At 41.3% G+C, this 18,910-nt stretch overlaps 6 protein-coding genes and 1 long non-coding RNA gene across 7 annotated transcripts in view; 4 read left to right on the top strand and 3 right to left on the bottom strand.

Moving 5' to 3' along the window:
• Positions 1–80: 80 nt before the first annotated feature.
• On the top strand, positions 81–3,570 carry LOC130696315 (protein artichoke-like). The gene has a single exon (XM_057519400.2). The coding sequence runs from the start codon at positions 799–801 to the stop codon at positions 3,412–3,414; it is 2,616 nt and encodes an 871-aa protein (XP_057375383.1). The 5' UTR covers positions 81–798; the 3' UTR covers positions 3,415–3,570.
• Positions 3,571–5,475: 1,905 nt separating this feature from the next.
• On the bottom strand, positions 5,476–7,472 carry LOC130696320 (UDP-glycosyltransferase UGT5-like). The gene is made up of 5 exons (XM_057519404.2): positions 7,379–7,472; positions 6,442–7,310; positions 6,153–6,375; positions 5,857–6,076; positions 5,476–5,773 (listed from the first exon to the last, which is right to left on the bottom strand). Exons 2-5 carry the CDS (start codon positions 7,270–7,272, stop codon positions 5,491–5,493), a joined length of 1,557 nt encoding a protein of 518 aa, XP_057375387.1. The 5' UTR covers positions 7,273–7,310; positions 7,379–7,472; the 3' UTR covers positions 5,476–5,490.
• Positions 7,473–7,483: 11 nt separating this feature from the next.
• Positions 7,484–9,884, bottom strand: LOC130695911 (UDP-glycosyltransferase UGT5-like). The gene is made up of 6 exons (XM_059497305.1): positions 9,259–9,884; positions 8,827–9,014; positions 8,543–8,765; positions 8,261–8,480; positions 7,902–8,193; positions 7,484–7,606 (listed from the first exon to the last, which is right to left on the bottom strand). The coding sequence occupies exons 1-6, from the start codon at positions 9,872–9,874 to the stop codon at positions 7,484–7,486; spliced, it is 1,662 nt and encodes a 553-aa protein (XP_059353288.1). The 5' UTR covers positions 9,875–9,884.
• An 868-nt stretch (positions 9,885–10,752) lies between these two features.
• Positions 10,753–12,524, bottom strand: LOC130696319 (UDP-glycosyltransferase UGT5-like). The gene is made up of 4 exons (XM_057519403.2): positions 11,678–12,524; positions 11,389–11,611; positions 11,106–11,325; positions 10,753–11,042 (listed from the first exon to the last, which is right to left on the bottom strand). Exons 1-4 carry the CDS (start codon positions 12,506–12,508, stop codon positions 10,754–10,756), a joined length of 1,563 nt encoding a protein of 520 aa, XP_057375386.1. The 5' UTR covers positions 12,509–12,524; the 3' UTR covers position 10,753.
• On the top strand, positions 11,205–13,659 carry LOC132088429 (uncharacterized). Its single transcript, XM_059497415.1, has 5 exons — positions 11,205–11,332; positions 12,695–12,836; positions 12,937–13,092; positions 13,159–13,348; positions 13,406–13,659. Exons 3-5 carry the CDS (start codon positions 13,078–13,080, stop codon positions 13,621–13,623), a joined length of 423 nt encoding a protein of 140 aa, XP_059353398.1. The 5' UTR covers positions 11,205–11,332; positions 12,695–12,836; positions 12,937–13,077; the 3' UTR covers positions 13,624–13,659.
• A 99-nt stretch (positions 13,660–13,758) lies between these two features.
• LOC130696331 (uncharacterized) lies at positions 13,759–15,468 on the top strand. Its single transcript, XR_009002600.2, has 6 exons — positions 13,759–13,820; positions 13,881–14,200; positions 14,305–14,662; positions 14,734–14,974; positions 15,049–15,102; positions 15,177–15,468. It is a non-coding gene; the product is annotated as an uncharacterized LOC130696331 (long non-coding RNA).
• Positions 15,469–16,690: 1,222 nt separating this feature from the next.
• Positions 16,691–18,910, top strand: part of LOC130696314 (netrin receptor UNC5C-like) — a 56,753-nt gene continuing 54,533 nt past the window's right edge. Inside the window, exon 1 of the mRNA XM_057519399.2 lies at positions 16,691–16,850. Within this exon, the coding sequence (XP_057375382.2) occupies positions 16,842–16,850 (9 nt within the window). The 5' untranslated portion in view covers positions 16,691–16,841. The remainder of the gene's footprint in view (positions 16,851–18,910) is intronic.

Raw genomic sequence — 18,910 nt, 5'->3', positions numbered from 1 at the left:
GGGGAAGTGAAAATTGCAGCGTTGCCAGTATAGCGGTCTCAAGAGTCTCGGACTAGAGCTTACTACCTAATACCTGTTGGACGATGTTATTTTTTGTCTTAGTTGTTTCGCTTTGCTTGTAGTGGCTGAACATAGGCAAAAAGTTCTCTCTCTCTATCCTTGTGAAAGTAAACTAAAACTTCCAACTAACTGTACGTGCATGTATGCGTAGGTGAACCCGTGTCATTGGCCTCCATTTCGGCCGAATCACCTAGTTAAACCTATAAAACCCGCGTCACCTTCTTCATCAACTTTCACAATCAGCCGTGCAACTTTTTAACAGTTAAATCCAGCTGGATTTGCTCTTAACTTTTATTGGGCATTTTATTCATTTTCAACAAGGAGACGCAGTTTTTTTTTGCGAACTTTCTATTGCTTTTTTGTTCGGCTTGACATTATTCCGTTCAAGGAAAGAATTCTGTTGTTTTAGCTACTCAACTTGTGTGTGTCTGGTGACGATTATTACCTGCGTCCTGTTTGCATATTTACAAGCCATCTCGCCCCCAGGATTGTTCTTTTTGAGTGCGCGTGTTTTATTTGTATCCGACAACCATCGTACCGATTACTATTCAAGGCGTGTTTAGTTGACTGGTGATCGCGCGTGATCTAACCTTGGATTCACGATGGCTTGACGATCGCTTTTTTGAAACTGCGTTCAGGCAGTTGATACCTGGTTCTTGAAAAAGGAAAAAAATAGGATAGTCGTTAATTAGCCTTAGAAAATAGGGTGCTCGTACTGGATTCCCAACAAAGACCGCAATGGTGGTCCGATCCGCTACGGAATTGTGGCTTACGACCGCCTACGCGTTACGGCTGGTGGCGTTAGTGCTGCCTTTGCTTTTGACGTCCGTCGAATCTCATTTCGTCAATAGTAGCCTAGTGCCAACGCCGAGTGCCGTTCGCAATTATACACTCAATTCTAGCGATGTTCGAATGCTCTACGAAGCGGGTGATTGTGCGTGCTTTTGCAAAATGACCCGCGAATGGACCGTATGCGTCGGCAAAGAGTGCCACAACGTCCCACGTACCATCAACATTTACAATCGGCGATTAAAAGTCACGGGCACGGAAATTACCACCATCGGGCCGTTGGATTTTGCTGGATATCCGGATTTATTGGAATTGCAATTGGATAGCAACCTTCTCACAACCATCGAGAACGGGACGTTTTCCAATTTGAGCCAATTGGTCAACTTGAGTATATCATCGAATCGATTGGCCTCCATCCCACCTGGCGCTTTTCAAGGTCTGACCAGTCTGCGTTCCTTGCGACTCATCAAGAACCGTTTCTTGGCTTTGTCAGACGTCGTGCCATCCCTAGTCCCGCTGACTTCCCTTCGATTCTTGTCATTAAGCGATAATACGCTGAGCCGAGTGAATGCAGCTGATTTCGTACCGATGCGTTATTCTTCGCTGGAGACGCTCGAATTGAGTAATTGTGATCTCAAGTATGTCGACTCTGAGGCTTTTATGCCCTTCAAGAAGCTTCAAAGGCTCATACTCAGCGAGAATACGATGCCGGAAGACAATTTAATTTATCTCATCCACACGATGAGAGAGAGTGGACTCAAAGCGTTGGATCTGTCGCAGTTGCGCTTCGCCGGAAGTCCGCCAAGAACGATGCTCGAAGCTTTGTCTCATACAGACGTGGAAGAACTGAACTTGAGCAAAAATACGCTGCCCAGACTCAGCCCCAAGATCTTCCCGTTGATGCCGCACATCCGCGACCTGGATTTGAGTGCATGTGGAATTATTACTATTGAGAACGGCACTTTTAGTCTAATGCCACTTTTAATGCGACTCAACTTGGCCATGAATGGTCTTGAAGATATCCCCCCTGCCGTCATGATCCTTCCTCAACTCAAGTGGCTCAGCCTGAGCGGCAATTCCGGCTCCGGACACGACTATGGCGGTGGCGAGCTGAAATTGCAAGATGGCAATTTTGCCTTCATGTCCAATTTGACTTATTTGGACCTGTCTTTTAACCGGGTTGGTCAAGTGACTCGCGAGATCTTTCACGGACTCTCGCGATTGGAAGAGCTCAATTTGAAGAACAACTCGTTATATCGGTTGTCGGAAGGTTGCTTTCAGCCACTGACTTCACTTAAAATCCTTCATTTGGATGGCAACGCCTTTGGCAAGCAAAACTTCAGCAGAATGACCCTTGATGGTTTAAAAAGCCTTGAATATCTCAACATGGATCAGTGCAAGTTATCTTTCACCGATCAAGAAGCCATTTTTGCCGGTGCACCTCGTCTCAAATACCTGAGCCTGCGTGATAATCAAATTGTTTCGTTTGGAAGCCGCAACCCTTTTGCGGACGCCACCAGTCTTGTCAGTGTCGACCTTTTCAAGAATCGTATCCGCGGTTGGGACAAGCAACTATTCGCCAGCTCACCTAACCTGGACGTGCTCAATTTGGCCGACAATCAAATCTCCCACGTATCAAAGGCCATGATGGCCGATATTGCCAATCTCTCTGAAGTAGATTTGGTAGGCAATCCCATCGATTGCGATTGCAATTTGGAACCTTTACGTCGCTATGCGCTCTACCACGAAGACACAGAAGAGAGCAATCTACTGATCAAAGCCGATCACTGTTCATCGCCAGACAAATGGCGCTTCTTTCCCATTACGAATTTTCTAGTGAGACTCGATCCCGATGATTGTCTCGATAACATGCAAGCATCCACAGATGACGACGACGATATGGATGCCGATGATTCATTTATTGCGGGACCGCACGTGATCGCCCTCTATGTCCTGATTCCCACCGTATGCCTTTCGGTATTGGCTGCTTATGCCATCTACAAGAGTCGTTGGGTGATTCGTTATTACATGTTTCGCAAAAGACTCAGTCAAACGAACTTGATGAGCTCATCGTCCATGGCCGAATTGGAAGGCAATTTCAAGTACGATGCTTTCGTTTCGTATAGCAACGTGGATCACGCTTTCGTCGCCAAAATGGTGGGCATGTTGGAAAACGCACCGCCGCATTACAAGCTCTGCGTTTACGAACGCGATTTCACCGCCGGCAACGTTCTCAACGATTGCATTATGCAGAGCATCGCCACCAGTCGCAAAGTGGTGCTCGTTATTAGCGAGAATTTCATCCAGTCTCATTGGTGTTTGTGGGAATTGCACCTCGCGCAGCATTCGTTGCTGGAAGACAAGAGAAACGGCCTCATCTTGGTGGTTGTTGGTAAACTGAAGCTCAACCAGCTGCCACCGACTTTGCGATTTCTGATGAAGACGCGGATCTATTTAGAATGGGATCTAGATCCGTCCAAACAGCGACTCTTTTGGGAACGACTCCGAGATGCTCTGGCTCCTTCCGCCTCACAGAAGAGTATCACTTTATCGGGGGCTGCGTGATCCTTCTTTGATCATTTTTCTCTATTGTATTATCGTTTCATTCAACACATATTCTCGTCACGATGTACATAGTTATTTTATCGCCATGTCCGTAAACTAAAAAGAAGAATATCGCTGGAAAAATTTTTATCGGATCGCTACATGCAATATGAGACACATTTTTTGTAAATTTACTGTGCATAAATGAAAAGAAAAGAAAAAAAAAGAAACAACTACAGGATTTTATTTGATTTTTCGAGCTTTCCATTTGCATCCCTACGGCGCACCTTCTACTAAAGATCTCGCTCGACCCGCTAGCCATCTTTTCGACAGGTTTTTGATGTTAAGTACGTTTCAGCAAAGTGCCCCACCCTAGAAGGTCGACATTATGGAGAGATGCTAGAGACAAAAAGAACTGAATGAAATCAACTGGACACTGGTAAGGTGACAGAGATCTTGAGCCTTTACTTTTGATCGGTCTACTTCTTGAATTCGTAGACGGGAAAAACTTGGTCCTCTCATTTGGCGTTTCGAAATACGTAAAATTAAAACCGGTCGCGTAAAGTTTCACCTTGGGGGCAGATGAATTTTTGTCTGCTCTGGCTATAAATTTGGCTCTTTTCTGCGCCGAAGAACGTTGCAACCAATTGTTAGCCGTCATGGTAATAAGGTTTGCTCCGGGATGGTGGACGAAGAAGCACAAGCGACTGCAAGGTTGTTTTTTTTTACCAGGACGTTCAACTGGTGTCTCGCAAATCGTAAAAATTCCGTTAGGCATTTTAGCAACAGATCCTTTCTCTATGCCATAATAACTCCTTTTTTTGTTTTTTTTTTTTGTTTTGTTTGTTTTGATAATGTTACCATCTAGCGGTGACGTTTTAAAATTTTTTTGAGATCACCTTTCTCATTCCTTCCATCACTGGATACAAAAAAAAAACATAAAATATTTGCTTTTCTAAAATCCTTTTTGTTTCTTCTTGTCTTTTGGATTATTTACAGTAGGCTTGTTTTCCGCTGGATCCTAATTATCTTACTCCGTTATAGTACGCTCTGCATAGAGTTACACTTTGCTTGTTCGCCGGAATGGACTTAATTTTTGTTTGTTTCCGTTTATCCCGTGCAAGCGAACGTTCGAACGTGTCGTGCCATATTGCAGCCGTCGTTGTTGGCAAGCATTTTCCCCGTCTCACGCTGTTTAATTAAAAATTTATACGTAGGGGATTCCCTGGCGATCAGCCGGGGAAGTCCGGAAAAAACAAAAAACAAAAAAACATGTCTGCTAACACACACACACACCGGTTTTTCGCATGTGGTATTAGTATCGAACACAAGCAACTACGACAATCAGTTAGTGAATCTATTCTGCTGAAACCGCAACCGCATTCCCGTTGGGTTAGGTCCCACTCACTTCACTTTAAAAGACACCCTTGCTCTATTTTTTTTTAACCACCATTACCTGCAGAGTTGAGGATCAAATCGTATTGCAGCGTTGCTATAACGGTCAATGTCTAGGTAGTAGTGAAGGCGGCGGCAATGAAGCATAAGGTTCTACCGCTTCATTTTCATACCCCCAGACACTTAAACTGATTAAAGAAAATACTTGTCAAATACAGACCGTTGCTGATGTTGACTTGCCTCTTTGGATCACGGGTAATTGTCTAAACGGGTTAATTGAACATTCGAACATCCTTGTTAATGTGCTGCTCATCAACGGGCCCCTTTTTTCGCAAAAACTTCACATTTTGAAAAGATTTTGTAGGAAGGGATTATCGGAAAAGGATCTAGATATTTTTAGCTTTTTATTCGTAAAGAAAATGAAATCATGCGTCCATAAAATTTTACATTTCAATCGCCAATCAAATTAGGGAAATGAGCGTGGGAACGGTATATTTACTAGCGACATACTAGCGAGTCATTTACTATCATAGATAGCGAAACAGGTGCCATCTGTTGTGCAACATAGACGTATTCTTTTTTCTTTTCTTTTTTTCTCGCAATTTAAACCAACTTTATAGCACCTGCCTACGCCATCTGTGTGTGTAGTAAATGAACACCTGGAACATTGAACTGAAGATTATTTTATTGAAAGAAAACGCTTCACTTTGTTTTGAGTTTCGCAGATTTGGGCTTTCGACAGCACCGTAGTAACGTTCGAATAACCATGAAAACAAACAAAAGAAAAAGACTTGCAATCGCTCCCAAAAACAATGCGACATCAATCAAATGACGTTGATAGGATGGCATATTTTTGGAGGCCATTTGAAGGTGTTTAGTGCTTCCGTGACGGATAACGTACTCGATCCAATAGGCAGCTACATCTTTACCCGGCATTATTTCGTCGCGCATCAGCTGTGACCATTTTGTTGCATTCGCTCTTACACTTTATGTATTTTTAGGGGGGAGAGGGAAAATTTATTGGGTTAAATGGAAATGTTATTCTTGGACGTGAAGTGTCTTTAATACCTGGGATCATTGATGAGGTGTCTTAGAGCTTCATCTAAAACGCGATCGTCAAGTTTATCCCAGTCAAGTTTCAGGCCCCAACCGTCTCGAACAGCCCGTGCAACATTAGCCCGCTGATCGTTTCCAAATGGCAAACCGAGCATTGGCACTCCGTGGTAAATGGTTTCCTGCGTGCCGAGCATTCCACCATGAGTGATAAAAAGTCGGGCATTCGGATGTCCTACCATGTAAAGTTTTTTTTCAAAATTTCGAATGAGATGGTTACCTTTGTCGTGTTATTGTTTTTTTTTTTGTACCGAGGAGATCTTGTTGCGGGAGCCAATCAACCATCATGACATTGGGCGGAATGTTTGCCGGAATAGTTGCCTCCCATTTCCAAATGACTCGCTGAGGAAGTTTAGAAAAGACTCGCATAAAAGTATCGACCAGTTCTTGTGGCATGGACGACACTGAAACGAAAGACCCGAGCGTTAAAACGATGAAACCGTCTTTTGCTTCGTCAGCAAATGCTTTGAATTTCTAGATCATATTAGAAAAAAATTATATTCCATTGCGGTTATTATTTTTTTAAATGTTTTTGCGTACCGGGGGAAGTTGTTTCGCCGGCCGGGCGTGAATCGCTCCAATAGTCAAGACTGTCGGGGGTAAAGAACGCGGCCAATTGGTGACTGCGTGAGCGTTAGAAATGTAAAGGCTGGCGTCTCCTTCGACTTCTTGGATAGTTTTAACACCTGGAAACTCTCGCTGAACGATCGCGTCCAATTTTGCTATAATAAAATAATCTCGCATGAATTTCAGCGATTCTCCCGACACAACATTGAGGAGTCGCTGAAAGAAATTCATGTGATTGTCGAAATCCAACGTCATAGTAGGAGCTGCGGCGTATTCTTTAGGCGCTCCCATCGCGTCCAGCGTGATCGGAAGGAGCGATGAAGATCCGTGAATGACGAACGGAATTCCCATTTTATCTATGATCGGATAGGTGAATTCATTGCCGAATGCGTCGGCAATGAACAAATCGACGTCACGATTTTTAATGACGTTTCGAAATTCCGGATTCGTCACCATTTCCTCACAAGCCGAAATGGCGAAGTCGGTCATGATACTCATCATTGTCAGAATTTGTGTTGGTCCTTGTTTTTGCATAGCGAACCAATCGATTTCCATGGCGTCAAGTTTCTGTGCTATCGATGGTAGAATTATTTCATTGGCGTTTTTTATTGTTTTAGTGATTCCCTTGAATGCTGAGAACACGGTCACGTTGTGCCCGCGTTCAGCCAGTTCCTCTAGTAGGGGCAGTACGGCATAAAAATGACTTTTGGAACCCATTGGGTATAGCACTACAATCCTCTCTCCCATGCAGCTTTCCATCGCCAAAGCAGATAACACGACCAACGCAATTAGCTGAAATCTCATCGTTTACGTGCCGAACTAACGGTAATTGCGATAAAAAGCTAAAGGGAGACAGGCACGTTAAGTAGTAAAACAAATATCAAAAGTAATAAGAAAAATGCATACATACTTCATGAGCCTTTCCAAGACACGAGTGCTTAAACGACTTGATTAACTCTGTAGAATGTTGAATAGACTGGGGGCGATTTATAAGCACAGGTTATGGTAGATCATTTCAGTTGCCCGTTTGACCGATAACGGATGACAATGATGAAGCATAAAGTTCCACTCGTAGTTTACGCAATATGATATCTGTTATCACATAGCACGTTACAAGGTTCTTTGCCAGCGGCATAAACTAATTGATTTAACAAGCCGAAATTGCCGCTCAATCGTTACTTCTGGAACATTATGTTTTTAATCTTCTCTGAATGTTGAAAAAATAAATATGATTTGAAAAATAGTGTTCGAAAAGTAATGATAACACCTTGTGTAGCTTGGCATTCATCATCGTGGATAATTGCTTGCATTAATGTAATGTGTGTGTGTAATAATTTTCAACATCAGGTTACGTGGGTGCAAGTTTCCTTATTATTTTTTAAAATTTAATTTTAATACGAAACTAAGCATAGCGTTAGCTACAATTGTTTTACACGAAAAAGAGAGTTTAATTTATGCTTCGATATCTTGCCTGGAAACCTTTTACGAGCTACGAAGCGAATGGTGGCAATGCACAGGTACGAGAGGACAACAGCAACGAGAATGAGAAATAAGGCAACGTCAATCAAATGACGTTGATAAAATGGCATGTTTTTAGATGAAAGTTGGAGGTGTTTTGCACCTCCGTGGCGGATGACGTATTCCATCCAGTAGACGGCAACTTCTTTTGCCGGTATAATTTCATCTTGCATCAAACGTGACACTCGAGAAGCATTTGCCCGAATGCTGGATTCGAAATAGGTTATTGTAGTTCGTGTTCAATTTTTTAAAAAGAAATGATTGCATTGTTTACCTTGGGTCGTGAATGAGGTAATTTAGAGTTTCTTCCAAGACGCTGTCATTGATTTTGTCCCAGTCTAGTTGCCATCCCCATCCTTCCCTTTTAACTTTTGCAACATTTCCTCTTTGATCGTTTCCAAATGGCAAACCTAACATCGGGACTCCATGGTATGCTGCTTCTTGAGTGCCCAACAGCCCACCGTGTGTAATGAAAAGTCGTGCGTTCGGATGTCCTGTTGTCAAATTTTACAAAGTTAAAAGACCAATAGAAAAATGAAAAAAAGGAACAGCATACCAAGGAAATCCTGCTGTGGCAGCCACTTAACCATCATAATATTAGATGGTAAATTTAAAGGCATTTCAGCCTCCCATTTCCAGACCACTCGCTGTGGAAATTTCGAAAAGACGCGAATGAAAGAAGCAAGCGTTTCCTTTGGCATCGATGAAACGGGAACGGCCGATCCTAACGTGAATATTACTAAACCTTCTTTTGCTGCATCAGCAAACTCTTTTAATCCCTATAAAATTTAGTAAAGATTAGAATCCTCGCTACTAGTGGATTTCTGTCGTGCTACATACCTGTGGAAGCGTTTTGGCTGGCCTTGTGTGTAAGGGTCCTACTGGGATCATGGAGGGTGGTAGCGAACGCGGCCAATTAGTCATCGGATGACTGTTAATCATGCAAATACTAGCTTCTCCTAGCACTTCTTCTATGTCTCGTGCTCCGGGAAAATAACTTTTCACGATAGAATGAGAAATAAGGCAACGTCAATCAAATGACGTTGATAAAATGGCATGTTTTTAGATGAGAGTTGGAGGTGTTTTGCACCTCCGTGGCGGATGACGTATTCCATCCAGTAGACGGTATTTAAATCAATTTTTTTAAAAAGAAATGATTGCATTGTTTACTCTAATATAGTATTTAAGAACCAAGCCTCCAAGTTACACAAATTTGCAAGCACACAACTAACGCTGTTTTCTTTTTAATTTGATTCTAATATGATTTGAACCCCATGGTGGGGATAATGTTCATCAGCCGTTGAGTAAATGTCATGGGTGTTACAAAATCTGTTGTGTGGATCGGAACGGAGGCGTAATCTAATGGTGCGCCCATGGCAACCAACGTGCCGGGGAAAGCAGACGACGCACCGTGAGTTACGAACGGCACTTTGATTAGGTCGAACACGGGGTAAAGGAATTCGTGAAACAAGCCGTCCACGATGAACAAATCAATTTGTCGCTTTTTGACGATCTCTTGAAATTCGGGATGACTGAAAATACTGTTACTGGCTTTTAAAGAAATGGCTTTCATTAACATCATCATGTTAAAAAATTGAGTCGATCCCTGTTTTTGCATAGAGAACCAGTCGACCTCAGTCTCGTCAATCCTTTTACCAATATCTGCCAAGACTATTTCGTGGCCATTCTGGACGTTTTTTGCAATGCCTTTGAACGGAGAAATGACAGTTACCTGGTGACCTCTCAGTGCTAGTTCTTCGACAGCAGGCATGACGGCTATCACGTGACTCTTGGTGCATACTCCGTATAGAACCACAATGTTTGCACTGCTACAAGTCTGGATGAAATAACCCATTAAAACTGATGCCATTAATGCGCTTACCCGCATTTTGAAGGATTAAAAAAAATTTTATCAGTTATTCTGTTTTTACGTTAACGAAGAGATGACGGACGGCTAATCTGATTCTGGACTTCGTGACAGAATAGCAGTCATTTTTATAGTGTGTTAAACAAGTTGGGAGATATCCCTGTCGCGTAATAGGTTACCACCCGTGTAACATACTTATCAATTTCTAAACCAATCTCTGCGTTAAGCCATTAGAATTCGAGCTTCATCACGATGATTTGCGTTATGTCAATGGCGCGTTTTTCTTGTGCATAATAAGGCAGTTCACTGGGAACAATCCGATTGATTTCCCACTAACGTCCAGATTTCGTTAAGGTTAGGACAGTGAACAAAGAAATATCACGGTGTAGGCGGGGGAGGTACACTTGTGGCTTATGTGAATTAAGTACTGCAAGCATATAGCCAATTTCCCCTACCGTTATTGCAAGGTGTTTGTCCTTTTTTAAATACTGGCCTTGAAATTGTTTGTACTCCGTACAGCAATAATCCGTCCTTTCTTTGAACTTGAATTCAAATCCTCTTATGCAAAGTGCGCCACACATTTCTGCAAAATTCGTTCGTTTATACACTCACCTACTACAATAAAAAGAAGAACAAAACTATTTTTACCACGTTACGTACTTTGAAACTGAAGGGTCGGACTTTGCATAGGAAAGTTGATAGACAGATAGCCAGAGAACGTGATATGGTATACATAATCAATGTTGAAATCCAACGTCTTTTCCGTATTGGGCGATCGTCTTAAGTGCGACGACCCCGCAACGGATGTATATTTTGTGCGTTTTAACTTCAATTTTTCTGTGCAAAAAAAAATGTATACGTATGTATTACTCCAAGTTACACAATTTTACAAACACGCAATTAATGCTGTTTTCTTTTTAATTTGATAGGTATTATACGTTCACATTGCCAAACGAGAAAGCGAATCATGCGGTAAATGAAAGCGATCATCACAGCCGAAATTCCAACTAGAAACAGGACAACGTCGACGAGATGTCTTTGATAGAATGGAACGTTTTTCGATGCCACTTGCAAATGTTTGGTACCGCCGTGCCGTAAAACGTGTTCGATCCAGTAGATGGCCAAGTCAGTGCCCGGCACCAACTGATCGTGCATCAACATGGATAACCTTGTAGCGTTCTCCTTGAAGCTGCAAATGTGTTTGATACGAAGTTTGAAGGTAAACTATATTCACATTTAATATTATTTTTACCTTGGTTCGTTAATAATTGTCTTAATTGAATTGTAGAGGAGATCGTCATTTATACGATCCCAATCAATCTTCAATCCGAATCCCTGTTTGATGGCCATTGCCATATTGGACTTTTGGTCGTTACAAAAAGGAAAACCTAGTAAGGGCACCGCGTGATAAATCGCTTCCTGAGTGCCCAACATTCCGCCGTGAGTCATGAACAGCTTGGCGTTTGGATGCCCTATCAAGTAATCATTTTTATTTACACCTGTCTAAAACATATAGTGTTAAAAAAATGATTTACCAAGAAGATCTTGTTGTGGAAGCCAATCAGCCATCACCACATTAGGTGGTGTGGCCTCGGGAACGTCACCTTCCCATTTCCAAATAACTCTTTGAGGTAGTTTAGAAAATACGTTCAGAAAGGTCTGTAGAATGACGGGGGGTATCGAAGTTGCCTTTATCATAGATCCCAATGTAAACACAATGAAACCGTCACTGGCTTCATCAGCAATTTGTTTCAATTGCTGCGTATCCCTTATAAATGTAATTAACTTTTACTCTGGAATTGAAATCTTTTTCGCTTAAATTACCAGGGGTAGTTGTTTGGCTGGCCTTGTGTGAACGGCTCCGATCGGGATCACGGTTGGGGGTATTGAACGAGGCCAATCTGTTGTGACGTGACTGTTGACGAGAACGAGACTAGCCATTTTCATAATGTTAGCTGTTGGACTAGCGTTCGGAAAGTCTTTCTTCACGTACGCATCCAACACATCGAAAGCGTAGGACTGTCTCATTGAACGGAATGTCTCAGCCATTCGGAGGTTGAATAGACGTTGTCTGAAAGTCATCATGTCATCAAAGCCTGTCATCGGGAATGGAACAGTAGCGTAATTCAAATCAGTCCCCATGGCTTCAAGGGCCGCTGCTGCCCAAGGAATACCCAGGGAAGAACAGTGAAAGATGAAAGGCACTCCAAGATGTTCGATGATAGGGAATGTAAGCTCACTCACAATAGCGTCGACGATCACCAAATCAACGTTGCGTTCCAGTAGAATCGTTTGAAATTCAGGATGGGTCATAATTTGTTCGTAAGCAAATTTGGTAGTGTGAGGGAGAGACATCATCATTGTCTTTAATTGAGTCAGGCTGTCTTCTTTTTGAGTTTCAAACCAGTTCACTTTTACACGTTCCAGAATTTTGTCGATACATGTGATTTGGATTTCGTGAACATTGTTTATTTCCGTAGAAGATTTGTAGCCCGAAATAATTGTTAAATTATGGTCCTTTTGGGCTAATGCTTCCACGATAGGCATTACTGCTAACTTGTGACTGTTTGAGCCTAGAGGAAGCAGTACGAGAATGCGCTCTCCAAAACACACGAATGCGAAACACATCACAATCATAAATCGTAGCAATTTCATGTTTTCACTCTATGATCTCTCTGGCTGAAATTGACAGTATCGACTAGCATTTAGTCAGTGCCTTACGTTGTAGAGCATTATTCAACGCGTGAAACTCAGTTATCATATTCCACCACAAAGTGGACCCTTGCTCCAGTGGTTCAGTTTCCATTTTTTATTAACATTCTATTTTTTTTTTTTTCATAGATAAGCAATTCGTTATGTACAGTCCTAAAGTTCATTGGGCCAGCGCTGATAACATCGTCGCATGATGCAAATATCACCTGTATTGGTACTGGACATGGATAATGCCTTACTAGGCATAACGTATATCTTCATATATCGTAATGTAATGTTTGTACGGAATAGTGATCTCATGGCCAGCTCTTCAAAAACATGTTTACAAGTTGTGGCATTTTAATAACAATGGAATTTAATGGTCTTTTCAGTGACCTTTACCCAGGCAAGGTTAAGGTTGAACTGACCTCGCGCTTGCGATATAAAGCAGCCTATGTTCCAGCAAGATTCATTCCAGTTCCATTCGACAATTCTCTGGCTAATCGTCGAAATCTTCTATAGCACTTCAAAAAATGGATTCTTCTTTGGTATTGGTAACATTTTGTTTGGTAGCTAAAGCTTTATCTAAATTTTTTTAAATTTCTTGGTTCCAGGTTCTCCAGGCTCTACTGCTGTTGTGTTTCATTCATATGGCTAGTTTAGGTCCCGTTGTCGAGCCTAGGCGACCACAATATTTCGCACCGTTACAGCCTCTCGCTTCATCAAATCACCTTGCTGAAGCGGATCATTTTATGCGAACCCACGGTGTCACTGGCGAGGAAATCCAGGAGTATAACCGAATGAGTAAGTCAATAACGCAATGCTGCAGCTATTATCAATTCAATTGTGCATGTCATTTAGGTGGTTACAATCCTCCAGCTGGTACTGATATGGCAGAAGAACGTTCCTTTGACTTGCTTAATGCTATCAAATTTTGGAACTGGAGCATGTTTGACAACTTTCGTCAGTGGGTTACTGGTCGCCGCGAAATAGTGACAACTAATCGCCCACCTGTGTTAATTAGCCCATACGATCGCCAAGCTTCCACGACCTCCAACATTCTTCCTTTGCGATTATGAACTTCAGTTGCCCTTAAATAAATCTCTGACGTTGAAGATAGTTGTTCAATGATTTCTCAAAACAAATGTACCTTTAAAACCTGTTTTTCTCAGAGATTAGAAGATGTAACTGTTGGGCATGTGCCACCCAATTTAGGTAGACTGCCCGCTAGAAAACCGGAACTCAATATCACCACGTAGCATCAGGTTTCATGCAGGTGAATGCCATTCTAAATAAATAACAACAACATTACTAATTCATTGTTTTTTTTTACTAGTGAAAATAAATTCGTACCTTGGAGATCTGGCAACAACTGAAACACCTAAAACGTTCTGGCTCAAAGCTTCTCGCTTCTTCATTGGCGGTTTCATGACGTTCGTGCTGGAAAAAAACAAAACAACTCAAACTGGATACTACTTGGGTAATGTTGTTTTTTAAATACTAGCTAAAGTTTGTGTTGGAATGGGGAATAACAATTTTCAAGTTTACCTTCTCCTTGCTCATTGTCTGCTGGATTTGCCCGAGTTTGCACACACTACGTTATCCGAAACCTGTTGTAGCTTGCGCAGTCTGCCCAACTGGCCTTTTAATTAGTAGGTAAATTCTACTAGTTTCCATCAGATCCGTTTTTTGCCGGAGGAGAATGGCATGACTTGATTTCAAGCAAACCTGTTAGAAGCTAAAATGGTTTTATCTGTCAGCTTTCGACCCACCGATCACCTCCTGGCACTTTCACAAACGTAGTTTTCCCTCACGACTACAGTTTTTGTTCGATTAATTGTTTATGCGAAAAAACTCGCTACTACGTCCACGTACTCACGTTGTAAGGTATAACCAATAAGCTTTGAGTTATTATTTTCATCTAATCCTTTTTTCGTCTACTGGGACGTTTTTGTGCGAACACTTAAAAAAAAAATGTAAAACGCATTGATTCAGTTCTTGCAAAATGGAGTCGATGAACGCAAAAAAAAAATTTGAATTTCATTTTGGCAGTCCAACAACCTCTTTATTCGCGATGTTGACACCAGCGACTGCGAACTGGGATCCCTTTAGATTTAGGTTACTGATCCCATTGACCGAGTTCCTAAAATAATTTTTTTTAACGAAATCTTTCGTTACGTGACTGTTAGGGTGCGACCTTTACCACTCAGCAGATGGCGTTCAACACCCGGTGCAACCGGTTGCAATGGTCCAGTTCCAGTTTCATTATCCATGAATTTCCATTATTTCCATGTATTGAAAGTCTAGCCATTTGTACCAGTGATCCACAGGTATGGCTTGTTGCAGACTTTCAATTCGCGCAGTTCAGTTTGATATTTCCTTGGAAGCGGTACACCTAAACTCGGTTTCAGCACCATGGATCCAGCATGGGTAATTAAAATTAAATAAATGTTTTAGTCCCTATTTAAAATTCGCACAATCAGTAAAACAAGCTATTCAAATAGGTTACTTTGACTTTGCTCGTGGTACTGTACACTCGCCCTGATTTTTACCATGTGGTAAGAAACAACGAACACATTGAAATATTTAATGTTCCGCCTAAATGAACTCATACTGATTTGGACATGTTTAGGGATTCTGTTTCATCCGAAAAATCATCAAACAAATTCAGTGACCTCCTCAATTCCGTTTTTTTTATCGTTGATGTTTGCCACTCATGGAATTACATCTGAATTGATGGCATTAGTCAACAACAACACAGTTGCAATTTACCCGTCTTGTGTGCCATCTTTTGTTTGCCAATGGCTCGTTGATCCCTCTGGTCGGGAACACTGACTTCATTTCAAATTTAATAACCTTACATAACTTAGACAAAACTGTTTGAGAAAACGGGAGAATAAATTTTCCTTTAGTTGTCACACAAATTTCCATTTATCTTTGGTTTTTGGGGCGAAAACAAGTAACGAATTTGCAATCACCTCTGCTGAGTTTGCCCTACATTTTTTTCCAGTGGCTTTAGACAACTAGAAAACGAGTTTGGTTTCTACTTGTCTGACGGGCATGGCTGCCTCTCTAAGTTTTAATTTTATCAGGTTTACAAGTTTAATACATCAAGTAGCACGTCATGGAACAAGTTAAACCTGTTCGAATTAAAACAGGAAGACATCACTTTTTGCTGCTGCACCTTACGGTGATTTATCCAACCTCGTACGATGAGTATTCAGTCATTCAGCTCAAAGCCACGACCTACGAATGCCGAGTCTAACGAATGCTGAAGAATGAAAACTAAATGAAACGAAACCTTATCAATGTTTAAGCAAGTTTTCACGAACATTTTACTGTGTGTTTGTTGAACTGTACCTTTGGTTATTTATGGGAGAAATGGGCTAGATCTATTTACGACAATTGACTTCTTTGCTGCTCAAAACGTAGTTCACAATGGGGCCTAATCTTCACATATCGAAGTCATCATGCTTCCTGCAGATTATTCGATCTACCCTTTCGATTAGTCAGCACCAACGTCGATGTCTGAGGTAGGTGCTGATTTATTTGTAAAAATTTTCTGTGCAAAAACCAAAATGTATAGGATACCGTGAGGGTTCACTTGAGCGATGACAAATGGCGTTGATTTTCCATCCCTATTTTTCTATTTCGGAAAAACAAACTATTGCCTCAATTGGAAATGAGGTCTAGATTGATTATGTATTGACTCAATATTCCCAAAGCCGAACACGAGACGGCTGTTGATGTAAGTTGATCTTGCCATCTCCAATATTATGTTTGAGGCCGTGTGCATGTGTGTAGAACAAACAAGGGGGGAGAAAAAAAATGGCAGACACACAGAGAAGTTTTAATTTTATCCGGTTTACAAGTTTAATACATCAAGTAGCACGTCATGGAACAAGTTAAACCTGTTCGAATTAAAACAGGAAGACATCACTTTATTGCTACTGCCACCTTACGGTGATTTATCCAACCTCGTACGATGAGTATTCAGTCATTCAGCTCAAAGCCACGACCTACGAATGCCGAGTCTAACGAATGCTGAAGAATGAAAACTAAATGAAACGAAACCTTATCAATGTTTAAGCAAGTTTTCACGAACATTTTACTGTGTGTTTGTTGAACTGTACCTTTGGTTATTTATGGGAGAAATGGGCTAGATCTATTTACGACAATTGACTTCTTTGCTGCTCAAAACGTAGTTCACAATGGGGCCTAATCTTCACATATCGAAGTCATCATGCTTCCTGCAGATTATTCGATCTACCCTTTCGATTAGTCAGCACCAACGTCGATGTCTGAGGTAGGTGCTGATTTATTTGTAAAAATTTTCTGTGCAAAAACCAAAATGTATAGGATACCGTGAGGGTTCACTTGAGCGATGACAAATGGCGTTGATTTTCCATCCCTATTTTTCTATTTCGGAAAAACAAACTATTGCCTCAATTGGAAATGAGGTCTAGATTGATTATGTATTGACTCAATATTCCCAAAGCCGAACACGAGACGGCTGTTGATGTAAGTTGATCTTGCCATCTCCAATATTATGTTTGAGGCCGTGTGCATGTGTGTAGAACAAACAAGGGGGGAGAAAAAAAATGGCAGACACTAACGGCTTTCTAAGTTTTCGTTTTTCTCTTCTCTGTGGGAGAGAAAAGAATGCTAGCTCGGGAAAGTTAAATTGTGGAAACGAAATGTCTTGTTTGCAGCATCCTTTACTTTTGCCCACATTACTGAAACTTTCAAACGCCTTTCATAGAATTTTGTTTTTTTTGCCGATCCGGATCAATCAAACAAGTTTCTAGCCACACGTGATTGAATAAAGCCACGACCCAAATTTTTTTGTTTAATTTCTATCTATATATATGCAGTTTGTAATGCTATTTCAAGAGGTGAAAGCCACGGTAAACAGGTTTAAATTTGCTTCACGTAGAGGAACAATCGCCATTATTCGATGTAAATAAAGAAACCAGTCATGGCGCCGAACACCTGGTCACAATTGGACGGTCTTTCAATCTTTTGTTGGTTCAACTGCGTTTGATGATTCACATATTGCTCGACCCTAGTCACACTTGATTGTTATCTGTCTCGAATGTGGGTACCTTAAATTCTGTTATGACAAACATAGACGGGAGTCGCGTGCCGTTCGGATTATCGTCATCAAGTCGAGCGGCTGTCAAATGTAGACGAGTATTTTTGTGTGACGCCGTGATGTAAAACATCCGTACAGCTGGGTATTTTCATTTGTCTCTTTTTCTCCATTCAATTTTTTTTTAAAAATCGTTATCTGGTGTAGGGCAACTGAAACAATCATTCGATCGAATGTGGCGATTGTACTTGTCTGCCCGTTCAACTGTTTAGTCTCCTCTTGAGTGACCACCCTGTCACCCAGTCAAAATATGTAACTGTATTTAGTCAGTTGAAGTTTGTTATCTTTAGCCTAGTTAGTCGTTTCTCTCCCTTTGTGCCTCTGCTTAACCTTTGTTTGACAGAACGCCCTCTTGGGTGCTACCTTTTCGTAGTTAAACAAACCATATGTTTGCGGTCTCATGCGTAGTTAAAAGTCAGCAGGCAATTTCGTCTTGTTTGCAGAAGCCAACCAAAGCTGACATAGGTCATTTTTGTGTGTTCCGGAATATTGGAAGTCTTCCATCTGTGCATTTCTGCAATATTGCTGACATTGCTTAGACTAGGCGTTTGTCGGGAAAAAAACATTGATTTGCCTATTTGAATATTTGATAGCGGTGCCTGAACAAAAAAATCCGTCATCGAGCCGTTAGTCTTTGGAGCGATAGGAGGTCTAATGTAGTGATGCGCGTTATAGTATGTGATGGATGGACGCTGGAAATAGAGACCACTGTAGTACACGAGCCTACTTCATCATATTGCACTTTGCCACCATAGCAGTTGGAAGTCAAACGTTGGTCTTACGTTCCACCCCCCATCCATCATTGGAAAAGGGCCCTGGCTGTTTGTAATCCAATATAGCGCAAATAAATCCCTCGTCCCACGCCCCTGGTACTCGAGAATCTTAGATAACTTCAGCTTAATTTTAGGCGATGGCTTTGCTATGTGCTTACAAATAAAAGTGTTTAGTAAAAAAATAAAATAAAAAATTTACAAGTCTTCATTCTCTAAAATTTTCCAAAGCTTCCTCTTGTGTGTTTTATCAATTGCATTTTCATTCATGGGTTGGCTTCCTTGCTTCTTGATGTTTTTTTTTCGATTTGCACGCTTTAATTGTTACATCTTTATTATAAATAAAAGCAAAAACAACAAAAGAAAACCAAAAAATCGCAACACATGAGGATAGGTAAATGGCGCCATCTGTAGTGGTAAAATTAAACTGTCGGTCACTTCTTT

This window comes from Daphnia carinata, chromosome 10 (assembly GCF_022539665.2).
Source record: "Daphnia carinata strain CSIRO-1 chromosome 10, CSIRO_AGI_Dcar_HiC_V3, whole genome shotgun sequence".
Lineage (NCBI taxonomy): Eukaryota > Metazoa > Arthropoda > Branchiopoda > Diplostraca > Daphniidae > Daphnia > Daphnia carinata.
The sequence above is the reverse complement of the archived record's forward strand: the minus strand, read 5'-3'. Positions and strand labels throughout refer to the sequence as shown.

Coding starts and splice junctions, on each gene's coding strand:
- LOC130695911 (XM_059497305.1), bottom strand. CDS start 9,874: ATGCGGGTAAGCGCATTAATGGCATCAGTTTTAATGGGTTATTTCATC. Junction 8,194..8,260: donor TACCTCATTCACGACCCAAG/GTAAACAATGCA, acceptor TTTCGAATCCAG/CATTCGGGCAAATGCTTCTC. Junction 7,607..7,901: donor AATTAAACTCTCTTTTTCGT/GTAAAACAATTG, acceptor TAAATCAATTAG/TTTATGCCGCTGGCAAAGAA.
- LOC130696315 (XM_057519400.2), top strand. CDS start 799: ATGGTGGTCCGATCCGCTACGGAATTGTGGCTTACGACCGCCTACGCG.
- LOC132088429 (XM_059497415.1), top strand. Junction 13,349..13,405: donor CCAGGAGTATAACCGAATGA/GTAAGTCAATAA, acceptor CATGTCATTTAG/GTGGTTACAATCCTCCAGCT.
- LOC130696319 (XM_057519403.2), bottom strand. CDS start 12,508: ATGAAATTGCTACGATTTATGATTGTGATGTGTTTCGCATTCGTGTGT. Junction 11,326..11,388: donor TCCACAACAAGATCTTCTTG/GTAAATCATTTT, acceptor ATTACTTGATAG/GGCATCCAAACGCCAAGCTG. Junction 11,043..11,105: donor ACAATTATTAACGAACCAAG/GTAAAAATAATA, acceptor ACACATTTGCAG/CTTCAAGGAGAACGCTACAA.
- LOC130696320 (XM_057519404.2), bottom strand. CDS start 7,272: ATGAGATTTCAGCTAATTGCGTTGGTCGTGTTATCTGCTTTGGCGATG. Junction 6,376..6,441: donor CGGCGAAACAACTTCCCCCG/GTACGCAAAAAC, acceptor AATATGATCTAG/AAATTCAAAGCATTTGCTGA. Junction 5,774..5,856: donor CACCTCATCAATGATCCCAG/GTATTAAAGACA, acceptor AAATACATAAAG/TGTAAGAGCGAATGCAACAA.